Source organism: Bidens hawaiensis, unplaced genomic scaffold (assembly GCF_021521415.1).
Source record: "Bidens hawaiensis isolate Kalapana, Puna unplaced genomic scaffold, B.hawaiensis_p1.1 tig00019804_1, whole genome shotgun sequence".
NCBI classification, from domain to species: domain Eukaryota; kingdom Viridiplantae; phylum Streptophyta; class Magnoliopsida; order Asterales; family Asteraceae; genus Bidens; species Bidens hawaiensis.
The window spans coordinates 256,267-278,041 of record NW_027493008.1 but is presented as its reverse complement, the minus strand read 5'-3'; the positions used below and the strand labels follow the sequence as shown (position 1 = coordinate 278,041).

Sequence of the window (21,775 nt, the reverse complement as noted above, 5' to 3'; positions counted from 1 at the left end):
CCAAACAAACTTGATTCAATTTGATTTAACTCAAATTAAATTAAACTAATATTTTAAATTTTTCAAGCAATGCTCAGAACTACCCCAATAATCAAATGAGTCTTCTTAAGATGGGATGCCAACAATTCATACTGATTTTGACACTCAATGCCTGACTTACCACAGGAACACCATCAACAAAGAAACTCACTGCTATAAGAAAACCCTTTGGGTCAGATTTTCAACCTAAAACCTTAGAGATCTAAACCTTAACCATCACTCCAATGTTATTGGACCAAAAGGCCAATTACAAATTAAACTAGTTGGTTTTAAGTTTTGACTAGGTCTTTGTTAATTACTAACTCGTCGGTAATTACCAATGGACGGCGTTCTTAACTTATACTCGTTTTTTAGTAGTGACATGGACCAACAACTTTCGGGTCTAAGATCTACACAAAAGACCATCATTAGCCTCATTAGAGTAAAGTAACAGATTAACAGTTATAAATAGAAGGAAAACTATGGGAAATTAACTATTACACAAAATTTGCTTGTATGGGTGGCAAAAATGCATAAACAATACACTATCTTAAATATAGAAGTCTCTCTTCAAAAAATAGAGCATCTAAACAATACAAAACTTTTCTACACCTTTTGACCCTTCTAACCCCCTCTCAATTTGTAACACAATCAATAATATAAGGGTGCGTTTGGTTCACATAACGTTCCCATAACGGCCTGTACCTTCCAATCCCAAACTTTAACCACGGCTTCAGGTTCCCGTTAAAGTGAACCACGGCTGCACTCTCTATGAGCCGGTTATCAATGTTCACATCATAACCCAACCCTAACACATGCCACCTCCTATCAAGCGGCTCGGTCCTTCCATAAAACGCCAACAGACCCACCGGCAGGGTCCCTAACTTCCACAAACTCCCATCACTGTTCTGTTCTTGCCAGTAATGGTACACATCTGTCACTTTAGCATTCCTCCAAGCTACAAGGTCAAAGACATTCAAGCCAAATGCCCACCCGCACGCCTGCGGGTCAAACTTGGAGCTCAAAATCGGATTTGTAAAGTTGAAATACTTATAAAACCGATGGAACGCTTCGAGACACGTTTCCACAGCCCCGTTTACATTCCCGTGAAGGTCCAACGAGAACAAAGGAGTCAAATCTTTTTGCACGATGACATCATCATCAAGAAAGACAATCTTTTCAAGGTGAGGGTAGATCTCCGGGATGTAAAACCGAAGATGGTTTAATAAAGACTGATGCTTTGGGTTCAAAAACTTCGGCTCGTTGTTCATATCTTGCGACTGTTTAAGATAATGTTCCTGAAAGTCGGTTTCTGTTAGTTTTTTAGCAATGGGCGAATATGAAGCGTTTAACCAAGTAAAGTCTTCAACTTTTTGCACTTCTATTATCGACCCTTTAAAGTCATTACTAACAAACCAAGCTTGCATGGCTCCATAGTTGGGTTCGTTTGTGACTATATGAAACACGAGCTGCGTTGGGTGGTCAGTGTTTGAGACAGTTGAGTTGACCACAGCTGAAACCGCTAGTAAATTATCTGAAAATACGCAGAAATGATAAAGATTATTATCTACCAATCTCGGTGAATTCTTGATCTCATTTGTAACCTCGTGTAGGTTCTTGATCGTGAGACAACCAGACAAAAGTTTAGCATTAACACAATGAAGATTCTTCGGGACTGACTCGGCTGCCAGCTGTCCAAAATACGTGCTTTGAACGGTGGCTGCATTTGCTCGTTCTTCAAGGGCTTGAATGTGGGATTTCATGGTCATAATTGTGGTTGCAATATCATAATGTGCATCTTGTGCTTTGAATATGAGAGATGATAAGCTTTTAATAAGTGGTTCCGCTTCGTTTTGTGTCATCGGGGTGTCTCTCATGGCGGGTTTTGAAAGAAGAAACTGACAGCTTCTGATTTTTGAAGTTAACTCCCAAGCAAGATGATGGTTGTTGTGTTCTTTTGCAATGACTATATATGCTTTTGCAAGTGTCATTTGATCTAATAACTGTCTGGCATATGAATTAGCGATTGTTGTCTCTTTGGTTATATTTAGGTTGTCATGAGAATATTGCAATGTTCCATCATTTCTAACCTGAAATTGGTCCGAAATCGACTTATTTGTTTAATCCATATGATATAAAGTACTAATAATACAAGCATCTATATGGTAAGAGAAAGCTAAAAAGATCTAGGCGTGTTTAACGAATAAAATTTCGAATACTCGAATTAATCAAATCGAATTTTCGAATTTCGAAATTTTGAAGTTGTATTTGAATTCGATTCGGAATTTATAAGCTAGATTCGAATTCGATTATTGAACTCGAATCAAATTTAAAGGTTTTCGAGTCCCATTTGAATACTGAACACCCCTAGTTCGCAAAGTGCTCTAGAAATCAAAAGAAAAAAAAACAGTAAATGAAGTAAAAGAAACTAAATGAACTAGAATTTAAAGAAAAATTGGATTTTATTAATCTCACTTTTTTGAGGTGGCAGATAAGATGATAATAACTCCACCTTAGAAAATAGTACGAAAGGTGGGGCCGGTGGCAACAATTTTATGTGGTGGGATTATGATCGACCAACCTTTAAAAGGTGGGATTAATAAAATCCAATTTTCCGAATTTAGATACAGAAACTTAAAGCCGATTACTTAATTATGGACTTTAAATTTATTTGATTACTTGATTCGAAAACAAAAAGTTCCTATCGATTCGAAGTTTGGTTACTGAATTCGAGTTCCAATATTCAAAAACCGAAAAGATTCGTATTTCAAGTTTTCGGAGTCCCATTCGAATATTAAACACCCGCATCGAAAACATTACAGTTGCCGCACCTAAAGCTAGGGTTTTTCATAACAATGGAATCAAAATACTATGCATTGATTCAGATGCATATATATAATAATATAAAGAATGGGAAAGTAAATAATAATACCAGTATGAGATGTTGTTGTGCAGCATGATCTTGATGATATTCTTGATTCTGTTTAACTGCCAACAGAATAAACCCACCAATACAGAACAACCCAATCAGACCCACCCAGATCCATATTGAAACCCGCCGTCGACCCGGCCGCCGGTACTCCGCCGCCCGCCGCCGCATCCCAATTTCACCGGATCAATAGCCACTATCCATCCAAATGAATCAAGATTCTTTATTATTAATATCCGATCCAATAACAGGATGATGGGTTATGAAGTTGATTTGGGGATGAATTAATTTGTGGGTATTGGGGGGGCCAGGCACGTGTAAGTGTAATGGCTTGTTCTTGATTGATATGAATCGAAAACACTAGTGACAGTAGAATGGTTATTTCTAGGAAGCTGCTAACAAGATCATGTTTTGTATATCTACGTTAACTGACCTTAAAAAACATGTTTTTTTGTTTTTTTAACTTTTATTTTTATCTTTAATTTAGCATATAAATAGAATAATAAATAAACTGTCTCAGTGACTGGGGATGCAAACAAGCCGAGTTGCTCGCAAGATACTCTAGCTGGGATTGAAAAAAAGCGTGAAATGAGCGGAGCTTTTTCGAGCCCAGCCTCAAATAAAGCTCGTATAGTTATCGAGCTCGAGACTTGTATAGGAAGCTTGTTTAGGCTCGTCAAGCGTTAACGAGCCTAGTGTATTTTGAAGTTAACAAATATCGGACTTATATGCATTAAATTAACACTGCACACAACCGAGCTTGAGCCACGCTTTGGCTCGCTTAAGGTGCTAAACAAGCTCGAGCCGAGTTTAGGTTTGTTTAAGAATTTTCTTAAAAAATATAAAAATGGTTATAAATTTATTAAATTAATAAATAATAAACTACTCGAGTCCGGGCTTAAAAAAATAACCCATGGGCCGAGCTTTAGAAAAAGGGCTCGAAACAAGCCGGGCCGAGCTCAAGCCATCGGCTCGGCTCGTTTACACCCTTCTAATGAATTTATCATGCATGTAACTGAAAGGTGAATAATATGCATTTATTTTGTTGTGCTGGCATGAAAACAGTGGTGATTGACAACGGTTCAAGTATTATGCTTGATTGCATGTTAGATATATTTGGGCCCAACTCACTCAATTTATCCCCTTAATTGATCTCCAACTCTCTTTCTCATTGTCATAAAAAGATTGCTTTCTTGCCATCTAAAACCATGTATGCTTTTGTCATCTAAAAAAAGCATTTCTCTTGCCACCTCCAACTCTGTTTCTCATTGTTACTCAATTTAGATGTGCATGCTTTTGTGTTCAAATAGGTGGATTTAGGCTAAAGGTTATTGGGTTAATGGATTATTGATTAATGGGCTTAAAGGTGGGTTTAGTACCTCTTTAGTCGAATGGTTTATGATGGATTAATGGACAATGGTGAATGGTCCAATTAACTATTTTTTTTCGTCTTTTTTTTTAACAACAAACCAACATATTCCTAAATACTTTCATAAATCATTAATACATGTATCTTATCTTGTATAATTTGAATCATCCACCTCTTAAATAAATGAGAGACTCCTTACTACCATATTGTGCCCCTCCCTTGTGAACGTCTAAAATTAGTTTGAAGTAGTTTCATATTTGTTAAGTTGCTTTTAATCGGTTTATATATTGTATAAATAATATTTAAATCAACCTTTTTTGGAGTAGGTCATATTTTTTTTTATGCATGCGAGTGCACAAAATTATTGTTTGTTGCTTGGAATCGATTGTATATGTATCAAATAAAAAAAACATAGGTGTTGTGCAACACCCAACTCGTAAGGTTGGGTCCGCCTCCCCAGCATTGGTGTCTTAGTTGAGTTGGTTTAAGGTTAGAAGTGTATCGTATATGCTGACATGTTGATATCACTTCTATAATAATAATAATAATAATTTTGAGAGGGGAAAATAAAACTGCTCGCTTGTGGCTCCATCTTCTTCTTCTTCTTCTTCTTCTTCTATCGTCTTGAAGATTTATTCTCTCAACACAAACCACCCATGATTCTGATTCTGAATCTCCATTGCTGCTGAATCTTTCTTCCCCAATTCGGCTTTTGTCCGATTCCAGTAAACCCTTCGAATCTTACACTCTTTCTTTTGTTAGGTTAGTTTCAATTCCTTTCAGGCTAATTTCATTATTAGTGAGTGGTGTATTTGGTTTTAATTCTTGATTTCATTCATTCCATTGATTGTTCTTCCGTATTTTATTTATTATTGCCAATCCAATCAGATTTCACTATGAATTAATTAACCAATGCTTGATGAACTCTGCATTCATTACAGTGATTTTATATTATTAAGCAATAGCTCAATGGCTGAGATGATGTTATTAAGCAATTAGTAGTGTATTAATACTGCTTGTCTTTTTGAAATGCAACATGTCCTAAAACTTATAATAGTTTCAAGTTGTTGTTGTTGTTGTTGTATAGATCATCCGTTATGACAATGTATCAATTTGTAACACGTGTGATACTAAGCTTGCAGATGTGTAATGAATGATGATTGTGACTTATACTTAATATTTCATTGCATGTGTGTTTAATTCTAGTGATGATAAGCTATTACTACTGTGCCTGTACCACTAATTATGAATTCTTGATTGTTGTGGTTGCTAACTTGCATTAGGGCTGTAAACGAACCGAACAAACACGAACAAGGCCGTGTTCATGTTCGCTCGTTAAGAAAATAATGTGTTCACGAACGGTTCACGAACACTTACCGAACGAGATTTTATGTTCGTGTTCGTTCATTAAGGAAATTAATGTGTTCACAAACACAAACTAACACAAATAAAATCGGCAAAGCCTAGAGATTGAGACTGATGTATGAGTGCGAATAATGAAAGCCTGTAAACGAATCGAATGAACACGAAAAATGGCATGTTCGTGTTCTTTCATTTAACTTTAAAAGAACACAGACACTTAATTGAACAAATATTTATGTTTATGTTCGTTTATTTAAAAAGGGACATTTGTGTTCATTTGTTTAAAATCTAAACGAACATAACTGAACAAAGATAAACGAACATACATGAACAAATGTAAATTAACACAAACAAACATAAACGAACTTAAATGAAAACACCTAAATGAACACAAAGTAACAAATATAAAACCTTTAAGCAGATGACCTATCTAGATAATATTTAATTATTTTCTATTAATACATAAACGAAAATAAATAAACAGACATAAATGAACATAAATAAACGAACGTTCATGAACATAAATAAACGAACGGAGCACGTGTTCATGTTCGTTCGTTTAATTAAACGAACACAAGTTTTTTGTTCATGTCCGTTCATTTATTAAATAAATGAACATGAACGAACTTCCACAGAACGGTTCACGAATAGTTCACTGAACATTCGGTTCGTTTACAGGCCTAACTTGCATAATGACTTCCTTTGCAGCAAGAGTTCATTTTCATAGTAACAGTAATATATAATCTCACATTTCTTAATCTTTGAGCAACAAAATAACTAATTACCGCCTTTCGTTTTACCTTCTACAACCATCCAACATAAAAAGATTCAGGATGACAACAAAATCAAAGAGATTTTCTTCAGATTTCGTGATGGGAGGCACCGCTGCCATAATATCAAAAAGTGCAGCAGCACCACTTGACAAAGTAAAGCTTTTACTCCAAAATCAAGGCGAATTGTTAAAAAGAGGTCAACTCATAAAACCATATACAGGGGTCAGCAATTGCTTCAAAAGGGTCTTTAAAGAAGAAGGCTTTTTCTCATTTTGGCGCGGTAATCAAGTAACCGTCATTAGATATTTTCCGACTCAGGTAGCCCCTTCACTAACTAACCTCATAATAGTATCTGTTTCAAGGAATTGAGAATTAATTAATATCTAATTGTTAAACGTTTTAGAAGTGTTGTAGGCTTTCAACTTCGCTTTCAAAGGTTACTTCAAAAGTCTATTTGGCCGGTCAAAGGAGAGAGATGGGTACGCCAAGTGGTTTATTGGCAATGTTGCTTCCGGGAGTGCTGCTGGTGCTACCACTTCATTGTTTCTATATCATATGGATTATGCACGGACCCGTTTAGCAACGGACTCAACGGGTATTTCAGTTAATAGAAAACGACAGTTTAACGGGTTATTCGATGTGTACCGTAAAACCCTTGAGACCGATGGCGTTAGAGGCTTGTACCGTGGGTTCACGGTTTCAATTGTGGGAATTACATTGTACAGAGGGTTGTATTTCGGGCTATTTGACAGCTTGAAACCCATTGTCTTAGTTGGACCATTTCAGGTGCGTTTCATAACCATTATTATTATTATTTATTGTTATTGTTGTTGTTGTTGTTGTTATTATTATTATTATTATTATCTTTTGTTGTGTTTCTGACATGTGGCAACAACTTGCAGGACAATTTTGTTGCTAGCTTTTTCTTGGGTTGGAGCGTGACAACATTTTCTGGGTTTTGCGCGTACCCATTTGACACACTTAGACGAAGAATTATGATGACTTCTGGTGAACCGGTAAAGTACCGGAAGGGTGTACACGCGCTGTGTGAGATTATAACCACCGAGGGCTTCTGGGCATTATACCGAGGGGTTACTGCAAACGTGCTTGTTGGCGTAGCAGGGGCGGGTGTTCTTGCAGGGTATGATACACTGTGTCGTTTAACATACGGGTCTTGAAGATTGATGTTGATTTCTGGTCTTTTGTACTTGTTTGTTGAAATTTTGTTTTGAAAGATGGAAAATACACATTATATTGAAGTTGAAATGCCAATTTGGGAGATTTTTCCCAGTAATTTTTTAGGCTTGGAATTGAAAATGTGTCAATACTTTCTCATTGTTTTAGAATATTGATAATAATGTATGTTTTATACAAGTCTAGTAAAAATTTCAAGTAATAGCATAATTAACATGAAACCACCAAACTCAACAAATACATCCAGAATTAGTCATGAAGCCACCCATTTCACTGCCTCAAAACAGGTCAGAAAATAGGCTTTCATAACCATTTAGTATATAATAATTTGGTGGAAAACAAACTAACGGTAAACAACATCCATATTCGATGCGCCTTATATACATAAACCCCAAAAAACCATACATATACCCTTTAACATCTAGTATGTTATTTAAAAACGAACAAACATAGACGGTGCTGAGACATCACTGTATCCACATCCATATCTTCACTTATTCAGGTGTTGAACCATCCAAGCCGGCATTACTGTTGACGGCCGGCCTTCTGTTGGGTTCTCCTCCACTTCACCACCACCTCCTAACTCACACCTGTCACTGTGTATTCCAATCAAACACATTAGGTTTATATTTCATGACTTTTATAAAAATAAAAACTTCTAACAAAAAAAAGTAACACTACCAGTTGCTTAACAAGCCCAAATGAATGGAAGGCATCATCTCATGTTGTTCTAACTCTTTCTCCTTTTCTTTGATCTGCATGATTTTAAGTTTTAATCATAAATGCCGAGGCGCTTTTCAGAATAAAACATGGGAAATTATTTATCATTTTATATAGTTTACCTGCGTAGACAACACGGTGTTTTGATCCTGCAAATCCTTGTCCTGTTGACACATTTGATATTGGATCATAACATTATCTTTGTGTTTTATCAGTTTTCTTATAGGATACACTTTATCTCATCATAAAACTTTGTAAGGTTTTGCTATGTACCTGTTTAAATTACTTAACAAAAATCTGTTGTTTACTGAATCTGTGAAATGTGTGTACCTTTTTTTGGAGCTGAGAAATCGATTCGAGCATCAACTGATTCTGCAAATAATAGAATTGGTTTAAATTTAACCACCTAATATTTCTTTTTATCTAGATCCAATATACCAAATGACATGAAAAGAAATGAAGATGCTACACATCCATATAACAGGAAGTAGCATATATAATATAATAATATAATATGGTAAATAAAATGTCATACCTTTGTTATCCTAATGTGTCTAAGAGCTGTATCAATTTGCTGCTCATAACTGTGAAGCTCTTTGAGACTCAAGGAATCAAGTTCTTCTCCCATTAAATGCCTAAAAAACAAAATCAATACATCATGTTTGACCACTTTTCTTTAACTATCTAAACATTAAACAAACATGATTTTTATATTTTCGTTGCAAGTACCTTTGTGTTTTCTGCAAAAGCTCAAGCTTAGCTTTAAGCTTCACATTTCCCAGAGTCCAGATTCCCTAGAAGAAATTATAAATTCAGTCTTATATTTTCCAAAAAAGAATATAAAAGTCATGCAAGATGTTTGAGCATTAAACAGCCGACTTACTTGTGGATCGTTAATTATTGAAGTGTGTTGCTTCTCAGAAGAGTGTCGCTCGTACCTCTCAAGGATTCTTTCCATTCTGTTGCAAAAAAGATGGCGCTGTTAGAATAGTAAAAGACATCAAATGAAACCAAGATTATGTAAAGCAGCATTGTAAATGAATTAATACATTATCGAAAGAAGCAGGCCTTAAATTTGTCATAAAGTTAGAGTGGCATATCGTACATTGGCTATAATAAGATGCATGCATGTGCAACTACAGTTGCAGATAACATCTTGTATTATCGGTTGGATGATCGTCTGGTCTAATTTTCATAGTCAGATTCATACTTTGATTTCACATAAAAGAGCTTCTTTGAATAATCATTTTCTGTCTTATTTGATTATTGATTTCGTTGTTTGCAAAATACTTCAATTTGTAAATAGTCTCATCACATGATTCAAAAAGTTATTCAGGAAATACGAAATCGAAAACTACATGCGAGTCTCTAGCTGTCAAGGGTAAACGGAAGATGAAAGAAACTTGGATCCTAGTAGAAGAAAGAGAAGAATATATGTTTTTAGAGATTATGCATGTTCATGGTGTATACATACATATAGTCTTGATAGTTTGTGTAGAAACTACACAAAGTAAGCAACATCATCTACTTAAACTACTCATGTGTTTTGTGTTACATTAAATGTAACTAACCAATGTATGGGAAAAAGCTTTTAGTAGACACTGGTTAAAGTATTATATATACATTAAAAGACAAAATATGGTCACTCTCTCAAACTTACTATTCATCAAATTATGCATTGAGTGGCCCAATTGAATTATTTACATGCTTAGATGTAATTTCAACATCAAACCTCATACTTCTATAGACTTTCTTTAATGGTCAATTCAATTTATTGTTTTTATTGACAACTTAATTTGAATCTCACATACTTGGTTTGAATATATCAAAGAGACAAAGTGGTTCAGAATTAGGGTGGCAATCTTACTCATACGGTTTCAAATGGGTTAATTTGGGTTGTTTAAAAATCATATGGGTTGGTTTGGGTCATAGATTTTAACTAAATTGGTCAAAATGGGTCACTTGAAATTCCAATTTCTTATTTTCGGGTCAAAATGGGTCGACAAATTTAAAGAAATGAGTCGATATGGGTTAGTGTCTCAAAGAAAAATGGTAGGCTCGGGTTGAAACGGGTATTGGATTGGAACGAGTTTGGTTTAGGTTTTGGCTTGGATTAGGTTTCGAGACGACACGAGTTTTCGCACTGGACAGGTTGAGTTTCAGTTTCCTTTGTTTCTTTTTGGTTGGTTTCGGAGCACTAGACGGGTTGGGTTTCGGTTTCTTTTGTTTGTTTTTTGTCGGTTTCGAATTCATTTTCAGCTTTTTGTTTCGTTTTGTTCGGTTTTTTCAGTTTCATTTGTGTTGGTTTCAGTATTTTAGTTTCGTTTTGATCGATTTTTTTGGTTTCAATCAATTTAGTTCAGTTCAGTTTTGGTTTTTTGTTTCATTTTCGTCGACTTTTCGGTTTCAGTTTATTTCTCAGGGTTTTTTTTTTGGAATGAGGATAACGGAGGAAACTTTTTAGTTTTTTTTTTTACATTTTTCGTTTTTTATTTATATTTTGAGTTATGATTTTTTTTATTAATTTTTTGAATTTTTTAAAACCCCTAAAAAATTCAAAAAACTAATAAAAAAATCATAACTTAAAAACAAAAAATGTAAAAGAAAACTAAAACGTTTCCTCCATTGTCCTTGTTCTTCAAAAAAAAAAAAAAAAAAAAACGATCTGAAACCCGTTCCAACCTTGACCCATTCCGCCCCGGACATGTTCTGACCCGTACCTGTTGACCCTAACCCGTTCCGACCCGAACTAAAGCAACCCTTTATTTAGTTGACCAATTCCGACCATAACCCGTTTCGACCCAACCCATTTGCCACCCCTATGTTGAATGTATAAAAAGAGCAAAATCGTCAAAATTGTTAATCCCTTAACATATTGTGCGTTAAACTTTTGGATTTCTATAGTGATAAGATGTCTTTTTGGAAGATATATATGCAACTCAGGTTTTAACCTTAATCCAATTTTTTTAGAATTTCCATCTAAGAACTCGAAATGTCTGGACTAACATTGTCTGGTTCCAATTTCGAGCCCTTAGTGGCATTAGCGTTGGCGTGGGTTCACCAATTTTAGTCTATTGTTAACCACTCGAATTGACCAATCGTTAACCATGGCTTTGCCAATTTTAGGCTATTGTTAACCGCTCGAATTGGCCAATCTTTAACCGCTCGAATTGATCGCCCCCGCAACGTGTGGCCAAAATACTCACTTAAGTTAAACAGTAAATCATATGTGGAAACTTGAAGGACGAAAGGATTGCAACATTCATAGACATCCAACGGGGACATAGGCAGACCATATGACAATGCAAATCGGTTGTGTGAAACGATGGCGTACACTATTACATAGGCAGCAAAAGTGACTCTTGAGGTTGCGACCGAAAGAGGTGATGATCATAAAGAGTTATGGTGATTGGATGAGGGAGTGCAACATGAGCTGAGAGACAAACATGCTGCAATTAGAGAGCATATTAGGTGTGTAGAGGAGGGGGATAAAATGAGATTGAATAATATAAATAGGTTATGTGGGAGGCGAAGAATGCAATGTTAGACACGAAGACAAAGCATATGAATAGATGTATAAGAAACTGGAGACTAAAGAAGGAGAACATCGAATGCTAAAAATCGCTAAAGCTAGAGAGACATTGGGGACACAAAACTCATAAAATAAGTTGATGGGCGAGTTTTGAGGAAGGAGCTGGACATCAAAGAAATATGACAACCCTATTTTTACAACCTTTTTAGCGAAGGAAGCAGTCATTGGGAAGAAAATTATGGACCTACTATACAATGGAGTCATTTAAGTAATTCTTCTTGCTAGAATATCATATCAGAAGAGGTAAAGAGAACTTGCATGAAAATGGTAGAGCCGGGCAATATACCTATTGAGACTTGGAAATGTTTGGGAGAGGAAGAAGTCTAGTGGTTAACAACTGTTTTTAACATTATATTTAAGACATGTAAGACGCCTGAAACTTAAAGTAACGTTGTAGTAACTTTATACAAGAATAGAGGTGATGCCCATGGTTGCAATAACTATAGGGGGTAAAGCTCCCAAGCTATACTATGGAATTATATGAAAGAGTGATTGACGTGAGAATTACAGGGAAGCCCAAGTTTCAAAAAACTAGGTTGGTTTTATGCCGGGGAGATCTACTACAGAAGCAATACACATTCTTAGGAGGTGTATGGAGAAGTGTAGAGGAAAGAAGCGAGATTTGCATATGGTGTTTATAGACCTAGAATATGTATACGATAACGTGCCTCAAGAATTATATCGGAGAGCCATGTAGAAGGATTCCAGGGAGGTACATCCAAGCTATTAGGGACATGTATGATCGCGCTAGAACTATCGTGAGGACCCCGTGGGGGACTTAGACGCTTTTCCAGTAGATGTGGGCATGCATCAAGGCTCGACATTGAATTTTCTTCTCTTTACAATGGTCCTAGATGAGTTGTTGAAGTGGATCTAGAGTATGATACAGTGGTGCTTGTAGTTCGCATATGATACTGCGTTTGTGGTGGAGAGTAAATAAGGCTTAAATGAGAGGCTTGAGGAATGGAGAGCAGCCTTAGAGATTAAAGGCTTATGATTTAGTCGTTCTAAATCGAGTACCTTTATTGTAACTTTAGTGGGGTTAATAGGCTTGATAGTCATCAATAGGTTATTATCTTCCCTAATCGAGTTGATTTCTAAATTAACAAGTCTTACATCTGCATACTTAACCAATACACATTCTTAAACCCTAAGCCTACTGCATCTCAACCGTCCTCTTCATATCTCACGGAATTGCCCTCTCCCTTTATTGATTTCTCAGGATATAATCAAGTTCTTTCAAGCTTAGTTTGACTTTGGTGTTCAAGAACGTTTGATCACGAATTTCTCCTAGTTCTAGTCTTTGTTTGAGTAAGTTGTCTTCTACATTTTTATAAGTTTTTATCTCAGAAACAAAAGTCCTCAATCAATTTCACAGATTGAAGGAGTATCGGTGGTCAATTTGACCCCGACCCGCTTAAGGGCATAATAGTCAACATATTTGACTATCCGATTTCTCTAACTTCTGGTCAGAACTAGATTTCGGGCCGGAAGACTTTTTTGTTCACCATAAAATTTTAAGTGTACTGGTCAGAACCCGACTCTCGACTTGAAGTTTGAATTCTGAACAATACCAACTTATATGAATATTAAAAACCTCATAACTTGAGTTTTATATATCCGTTTAATCTGATTCCAACTGCATTATTCTCGGTTTTAATTCTATTATATTATCTCTAAGTTTCAGGTTCATTCGGGTTAACTCAGTCAGCACGCTAAAAGTTTGATTTCTTGTTTTATTCTTATAATTTACTAAAACTCGTCTAATTAATACCGTGAATAATCACTCCTCTATTTGTCTACTGTTTTTCACAACTGTTTTGGGGACTTATGCACACCTATTCATACTTTACGTATTACATACTATATACAGCTAGCAAATATTGTGTGTTGATCGATTAAATGATTATTTGCTATTTGCTTACTTGCTTATTTGTTTAATTCTAGCATTCAGAGATGTCTATCATTGATTCTAGCATAACTCATTGATAACGTCTTAGTAGCCAAAACCCGATTCGCATGGTAATGGTCAAACGACACCAATTACTTACATTTGTTTAATTGATTGATACTCACAGTATGGGTTTGCTCATTTATACATATAATATCATATTATAAAAAACTGGTGATTTTCTCACTTAACATTGTGTTGACAAATATATCTATTTTGTATGCATATTACAGGTTATCATCTGGTTTGAAGCTAAGGTGAAGAATCATTTAAAGATACCCTAAGTTAATTTAATAAAAAGATTATTGTGTTTGCTTTTATTATTTTGAGATATTTGGTGTATTTTGGATTTGAATTTAATAAAGTAATTTAGATATTGTCACTAATATTGTTATGTTAGTGCCTTGTGAGCTGTGAACCAGCAGTTCGCGCCCTGGCATATTCCACCATAGATTGGGGTGTGACATATGAGATTGGACATGATAAGGAATGAAGTTTTCAAGGCTAGATATACGGGAGGGAAGATTGAGGTGGTTCAGGCACGTGAAGAAGAAACAGCTAGCTGATAGTGCCTCTGAGGAGAGTGGAAAACCTCATAATGGGCGCGAAGAGGAATAGAGACCGACTAAAACTGACTTGGGAAGAGCAGATTAAGAAGGATTTGTTATACTTGCACCGCTCTGAGGACATGATCAGTGATAGGAGCTCGTGGAGAGTTAGAGACTTCTAGGAGAGCGTGTATACATCAGGGATTGCAGTGTAAGGGAGCCCGAGTTTAGGGTATCAAGGTTATGTAGTTTTTTGTTTATACTTGAATATGCATGCCTTCTTGTCTATCTTTTGATACTCCTACTACTGACAGTTGTTTATGTGTTGTTAAGTGTTATGTCTTATGTACATATATATGCATATGTTTTTATTTACCTAATATTTGTTCTTTGTGCCCTTGGAAACGGAGGTCTCGTTAGGAGCAGCCTATATATCCCATGGATTAGGTATAACGTGTGCTTCCATTGAAAACCATCCCCAGCCCCTACTCTGTTAGTGGGATTTCATTGTATATGATTGACTGAGTAATTGAAAGCGGCTACTAACATGAACTTTATTACAAATCTCAGTTTATTTATTTACTTACTTCTGTTATATATATATATTATGTATACATATTTAGGAGTTCTTTTTATGTTACAAATAAAGAGTGCAAATGGTCTTTTTAAGGTGCATACTAATTCCTAAGTACTTAAAACTTGTTGGAAAGGAAAATGATATGTCTTTACAACATGTGATGGTAAGACATTCATTCTCTTAATTTACTACTAGTATCATCTTGAGGGAAATTGTTGGTAATTTCGTACTCTAAGTCACAAGTTGATGAACTTGAGGGACTAATATTGACAATTAGTCGTAGTTGGTTATACTTCCTAATCGTTTTGTAATTATAATTACCAACAATCACCCCCTAATTTCCGACTAGAAATAGGCACATGCCTTCTTTGTCTCGATTCTCTTGGAACTCATGATTTGTAGTTGTATTTTCCGAATCCTTCATAGCTCGAACATTCTAGCAACCTTGTACTTAACTAATCTTTGTCAATGACTCGTCCTTTAGTCATAAAAACTCACACCACCATTGACTCCACTGTGATCTTGAGCAAACACTAGCTTTCTTAGATCCTTACACGTTCCCTTAGAAATTAGGCTCATCTTTGACTTGCAACCAAAATAATGGTATTGGCTTCTTGAAGAAACTTGACTAAACCTTTAATCTTCGTACCAATTCTATGGTCCGCCTTAATCCTCCATGTACGTTCTTCCTTACCAATCCAGGTTCTTTAATTCAAACCTCGGTCAAACCCAAACTCATTCAACCCGAACAATGAAAATTGAACTCTAAATTGAACCCGCTTCTCCAGTTTGAGAAAATATAAACAAATCAGTCTAAACAACTTTTCAGAACAGAGCCCTTTCGCTCGGAAAAAGAAACCTTCAATGCTTAAATATGTTCTCTTTTTTCTTTCTTTGTAACCAAGACTTTACTTCTTAACCAAGAAAATAAAAATAAATCAGCTTGTATTCTTACTTTGAAAGATAAGTAACCAATGTAAATTAAGCACTTTGTTTTATGGATTTCAAGGCATCAAAACAACCAACCTTGTTGTTTAACCAAAAATCAACTTACAAGAACCGTAACAAGTCCAACTTACCACTGCTAGGAATGGTCCCTGATTCGAAAACCCCACTTAGTTTCGATATGTGTCTTAGCTGACCCACCTCACCACCGATCAGAGAACAAAAACGCCGCTGTGTTCTGGTCACCAAATCTCAGCTTGTTGACGACCCTTGTCTCAATTGCCGATCACGACCCGGCTAAACTTGGATGCAATTCCGACCACGACTTGATCGAACCCTCCTTATCGATCACCACTTTGATCAATGTCTTGAGTCTTCGGTCTCCTCCTTATCGATCACGAGTTTGATTGATAAACACCAAGAGCTTAACCGCTTTGATACCAATTCAAATCTCGATCGACAATCAAATATGAACTAAACGAATAACTCTCGTTTATATTAATTAGAACATATAACTCAAAAAAACCGATTACAATCTCTCAAACCTAACTCGGTTTGACTCTTGATAAGCCTTAACTCGGTTGCATGTCGTGTGTTCTATAATGTCTAACCATACCCTGGTTTATATAGACTCACCCTAACTTGCTAGCCAAGATATTACCAATTATAATTACAAAACAATTAGGAAACATATTGTAATTAGAAAGCATAATCAACTATGACCTACTTGTCAATATTGGTCCCTCAAGTTCACTGATTTGTAAGTTGGAGTCCGAAATACCAACAATTATTAGAGGATATACCATTATCCAAACTTGTTATATTATATTATATTATATTATATGAAACTTTCTTTTAAAGATTATTTAGATTAGAAAAAAGAAACGAACACTGATTAGTCTTCCATAAATAAGTCAATTGACGAAAATACTCTCAAAAGTGTGTAGAAGCTCTTCAAAATTTTAAAAAACAAAATCATGTTTTCTGCTTGGTTCTCAAAGTTCACACACACAGGATTATCATTATTACATACAATGACTATTTAATATGTTTTTAGATATATTTTACATGAGCATTTGCTATGGTTTGATAATAATTTTATGACGAATTAGAACTTAAGGGTGTTGACGGTATTTATATGTTTAGTTTGAAATGCAGATAAATGATATGATCAATTAAATAAATAAATACATAAATATTTGTTTAGTTTGGATTGAAGTTAAAAAGTTAAAGCTTTGATTTAGTTAATAAAAAGAGATTGACATTATGCTACCTAATCATGTCAAAACCCATTATCTTTAGTGAGGATTGAGACCCCTTATTTATACTATTAACTTTAAATCTAAAGGCTATAGCATACAAAGCTGGATAAGTTTAATGGTGCAATTACGTATAGATTAGTCATTATACAATTACAAGATGTGTTTGGACAGTTTGGCGATGAAATATATATGCGTACCTACATATCTGGATAAGTTTTGTGGTGGGAAATAGATGGATTACTTGCAACTTGTACAAATTATTTGTTAAATGACCAAGTGCATATTAAATCGGTAATAAGATGGTTTGATAATAAAGGATTTATGTTACAGGTGGAAAAAAATACCGTGATGAATCCTGAATGTATAAAACCACACAGGTAGACTAGATCGATTAGTTAGTTATAATATGCATGTGTAAGTGCATATGTTGATTAAAAAAGTAGTCGGACCCATCCCATATACCCTAAGACTCGTGAAACACTTATGAGTGTTGGCATGTTATAAGGTGATATATACCCTAGTTCAATGTTTTAAGCTTGAATCCGTAGCAATATAAGTAGAGATCGAGGCCAATACGCATTTGCTCTAGAATTTGTGAAACATATATGGTTATAAGATTAAGTCTTAATTAAGTGTCTGAATTGAAATGTAATATGATAATGAACTACTCTTAGTTTATTGAGTTGCATTAGCATATTTAATTGATATGGTATAAATTTTGATGAAATTAGTCGCGGGTCAAATTATGAATTTGTTCAAATCATACATATAGATTCGGATTTTGAAAGGTTGGATTCAGAATCTAATTATGATTCATGAACTTCGATTTGGGTAAAAAAACTTAATGAGTTGAAAATGCAGGACATGACTACACATTTTCTATCTACATAGCCATGTCACTTTGTGAATAAAATGGAATTTTGAGAAATCGAAAAATACGAGTACATATGTAGTTATGCTACTTATGTACACAGTCGTGCTACATTTTGTAAAAAAACATAAAATATTTGGGAAATGCTAGACATGACAATGTGAAACTATTCACATAGTCGTGTAAGGTTTTAGATGATGTTTGGAACTAAAATACACGACTGCATATTTTCATATCACGTATCCTTGTGATCTTATGTAAGAAAATGGGATCTTCGAAACAGAAGGGTACACAACCATGTTATAATATGATTTACATAGAAGTGTATTGACAGTATTGTAGCAATCACATTTAAAAGGATATGGGCATGGCTATGTGAATATGGGTCACATGGTTGCATGATTCCAATACTTTTAAAGATTGTTTTGAGTTAACTAATTAATCATCAAAATGTTTGATGAGCACAAGTGAAGAATCTTCATAATATTTGGCACATGTTTCCCATAATGATTGTGGTAAGAAGCCTAAATGAGACTTAAAAGACTATGTCATTGCTTAGATGTTCCAACTGAGCATTGGTACCTAATTAATGTTTGTATGCTTTAGAAAAGCAAGAGGCAGATATAAATGTAATTCTATTTTGCTTTTCTTTCGGTTATATGTTTAGAATAAAGAATTATATGTTACATAAATTTACTATTTTTTATGTGAATAATTATTTTAATCAAGGATGTAATTATAGACAGTAATCACCTACGGACACCGACGCAGGCAAACCCAAGCATTGGCAGTCGATTGTGAGGACTGTATAGCAACGTCGGTGATACCTAGCTAGCATAAGATTCTTCAGTCGTTTGTTAGTAAGAATATGTTGCAAGAGGCGTTTCCATGGATATTAACGCTGATATGTTGCCAGGCTCCGTTGCTAATCCATGGTTGAAACTCCCACCATTGATCCGTCGGTGATATTGCTAGAATAACCACTAAGTTATCTGTCGCTGAACTCCTGTATGTAACCTTGGTAAATAAATTATCTTGGCATGTTTTCGTACAAGTAACACCAACAGTAACACATTGCCAAGGAGACGCCCTCTATATCTTTACATCCGTAAATGTCATTGCTAATTAATTTATGTAGTGTAATTTTTGCGGTGTATGTTTTTTGGTATATATGAAGGTGTAATTCATTGTAGGATATATTGCCTAGACACAATTTCATGTAATATTTTGATAAAGTACTTATCATTCTTGTTTATGTTAAATTCATTGTACGGAATATTAACATTTGATTGCAGTTTGCACACTTTAAGCTAGGCCAAAATCAAGTTAGTTTATTATAGCAACATCTGTTTCTCTCTTACTGAACTTTTTGGTACTTGTTGTCTATTTATAAGTTCTCATTCTTCTTTCGGTTAATCAACAACTCATGTAGGAAAAGATATTGTTTTTGGTATATATTGTTTCACATGGGCACACATGCTCACACAACTTATATCAGCTAATTGAAGAAGTCATAATTAAGCATAGTAGAGCATTTAATTTGATGTAAATAAAAACTAAGGGTTAGCATGTACTATAATTTCAGAAAAACATAACGTTCACGAAAATACAGTTATCCCACTTTTCTTAAATTGTTTTATTTCCAACTTCTAACACTTATTTTCCTCATATAAAAAAACATGTCTCTATATCACTTGTACCAAATCCACAACAAATCAAAACCCTAAACTCACACCAAATTACTTCAAACTATACACACCAATTTCGGTTCCCAAAAATCGCCATCGAATACGATTTGACCAAACATAAATTAACCGTGCATGAATTATCTTGATTTCATGTAGTGTTTCACACACATAAATTTTCAAAATCATTTTTTTAAGTAAATAAAAAACTTCAATTTCAACTAACACAAAATAACCAAATAAAATAAATGAAATTACATGACTTAAAACGTAGAGAAATGAAAGAATTACATACGAGGAGTCGGTAGCGTACTCGCAGAGCTTGCCTTTGGTGGAGAAGATGATAAGAGCAACATCAGCATCACAGAGAACCGAGATCTCATGTGCTTTCTTCAACAAACCTGATCTCCGTTTAGAGAAAGTCACCTGCCGGTTGATCTTGTTCTCTATTCTCTTCAACGTCACCTTTCCTCGACCCATTTTCCGGCCACCGATTATTATTATCACTCTCTCTCTTTATCTCTCTCTCACACACACAGTTGTTAAGACTTTGGTCTTCTTCCCACAGTTATAACTGTTTTAAGCTAGATAGATAGATGCTTTTACTTTCTTTCTAACAATAAATATATATATAGACAAATATAAAAAAAAAACAATAATAGTTTGGTTTCTACTACTCATTCCCATAACAAAATTATGTATCTTAAAATAAATTGTATTTTTTTTTAAATTTGTATCGTGTGTACTCATATATGATAGTTTAACTTGTTAGTTTATATATTATTTATTGTATATTATATTCAACAAAAAAACTATTATGCTTGTAGCTTGGTTTGCTGACTATGTTAAGACAAGATTGTTTCGGGTCAAGATCTTATGATCATATACCTGAAACCATTATCCTATGTGAGAATTGGTAAAGTATCAAAATGTTCGGAAACATTATAAGATCAGAAGCTTAGCGGTAACTGTGTCTGTGTCAGATAGAATTTAATTGTTTTTTCGATTGGTAAATACTTAACTTGATTTATTTCTAAACGATGAGTGTGACTTGTTCAACAAGTAAGATAAATAGAGAGAAAAATCTATGAATTTATTGTGGTTTGGTTTTAATTTCACAAAGATGAAAGAATATGAAAAAGCAAGTAACAAATGTTTAAAGGTATGCTATTTTTGGAAATCTAGTATATATTCATATTTGTGAGAAAATGTTTGATTAAATCTGATTAAGACGTGGAAAACCGGAGTGGTTTTGCAAAAAACGTTGTCGATGTATGATTGGTCCGAGGACAATTTTGCGCAGTAGTTGTTTGGTTGAGCGGGGACCACATAGTACAACCTTGAAGGTGGTGGGATTAAGAGAAAGACTAAATGCCAAGTCAACAACAGCATGTAGTGGGTCCCACTTAAGTTTTATTTCCCTTTCAAGAAAGCCGACATTCATGTCTCTTGAAATATAAATTAACTTCTTTATTTCCTTTTTAGTTTAGTATCTTAGAGACACTTTTTTTTTAACACAAGGAATAATTATTTTTAATTTTAGTTAAAACTTTTGAGAAATTGTATAAGTAGTACAAGTTAATGAACATATTTTGGATTTTTCATTTTAATTAATATTTTTAATAAGAGAAATTGTTTAGATTTTATCACATTGTTAGGGTGAAAATATGAGATGCGTTCTATTTGTAGTGATCTTATTGGTGTTATTGTGTCACTTCTTTCCTTTTTGAGTTAGAACTATGAGGCAAATTTCTGACAGTGGTGCATAAACATGTTTAAAATTTAAAATTATTTTTTATAAACCGGTTTGTTTTGGTTAACAAAAGTTAAAACCGGTTTATGATCGTTTTTAATTCGGGTTGAAACTGGTTTTTTTATCAGGTTATGATCGGTTTCGGTTCAGGTTTTGACCGGTTTCGGTTCAGTTAACAGGTTTGGAACCAATTTTGGTGGAGAAAATTATAAACCGATTTCAAAAC

At 34.6% G+C, this 21,775-nt stretch overlaps 3 protein-coding genes across 3 annotated transcripts; 1 reads left to right on the top strand and 2 right to left on the bottom strand.

The window, feature by feature from the left end:
• Positions 1-550: 550 nt before the first annotated feature.
• On the bottom strand, positions 551-3,118 carry LOC143559306 (hexosyltransferase GAUT11-like). Its single transcript, XM_077047927.1, has 2 exons — positions 2,951-3,118; positions 551-2,108 (listed from the first exon to the last, which is right to left on the bottom strand). Exons 1-2 carry the CDS (start codon positions 3,116-3,118, stop codon positions 654-656), a joined length of 1,623 nt encoding a protein of 540 aa, XP_076904042.1. The 3' UTR covers positions 551-653.
• A 3,393-nt stretch (positions 3,119-6,511) lies between these two features.
• On the top strand, positions 6,512-7,688 carry LOC143559305 (ADP,ATP carrier protein ER-ANT1-like). Its single transcript, XM_077047926.1, has 3 exons — positions 6,512-6,769; positions 6,866-7,237; positions 7,354-7,688. The coding sequence occupies exons 1-3, from the start codon at positions 6,512-6,514 to the stop codon at positions 7,627-7,629; spliced, it is 906 nt and encodes a 301-aa protein (XP_076904041.1). The 3' UTR covers positions 7,630-7,688.
• Positions 7,689-7,829: 141 nt separating this feature from the next.
• LOC143559302 (agamous-like MADS-box protein AP1) lies at positions 7,830-20,279 on the bottom strand. Its single transcript, XM_077047922.1, has 8 exons — positions 20,092-20,279; positions 9,249-9,324; positions 9,095-9,159; positions 8,901-9,000; positions 8,696-8,737; positions 8,488-8,529; positions 8,327-8,400; positions 7,830-8,241 (listed from the first exon to the last, which is right to left on the bottom strand). Exons 1-8 carry the CDS (start codon positions 20,274-20,276, stop codon positions 8,136-8,138), a joined length of 690 nt encoding a protein of 229 aa, XP_076904037.1. The 5' UTR covers positions 20,277-20,279; the 3' UTR covers positions 7,830-8,135.
• Between the last annotated feature and the right edge of the window lie 1,496 nt (positions 20,280-21,775).

Excerpts from the sequence above, each read along its gene's own strand:
- LOC143559306 (XM_077047927.1), bottom strand. The coding sequence starts at position 3,118 with ATGCGGCGGCGGGCGGCGGAGTACCGGCGGCCGGGTCGACGGCGGGTT. Across the intron at positions 2,109-2,950 it reads CACAACAACATCTCATACTG|GTTAGAAATGATGGAACATT; the intron begins GTATTATTATTT and ends GACCAATTTCAG.
- LOC143559305 (XM_077047926.1), top strand. The coding sequence starts at position 6,512 with ATGACAACAAAATCAAAGAGATTTTCTTCAGATTTCGTGATGGGAGGC. Across the intron at positions 6,770-6,865 it reads TTAGATATTTTCCGACTCAG|GCTTTCAACTTCGCTTTCAA; the intron begins GTAGCCCCTTCA and ends GAAGTGTTGTAG. Across the intron at positions 7,238-7,353 it reads TCTTAGTTGGACCATTTCAG|GACAATTTTGTTGCTAGCTT; the intron begins GTGCGTTTCATA and ends AACAACTTGCAG.
- LOC143559302 (XM_077047922.1), bottom strand. The coding sequence starts at position 20,276 with ATGGGTCGAGGAAAGGTGACGTTGAAGAGAATAGAGAACAAGATCAAC. Across the intron at positions 9,325-20,091 it reads GAGTACGCTACCGACTCCTC|AATGGAAAGAATCCTTGAGA; the intron begins GTATGTAATTCT and ends TTTTTGCAACAG. Across the intron at positions 8,738-8,900 it reads GACACATTAGGATAACAAAG|AATCAGTTGATGCTCGAATC; the intron begins GTATGACATTTT and ends TATTATTTGCAG.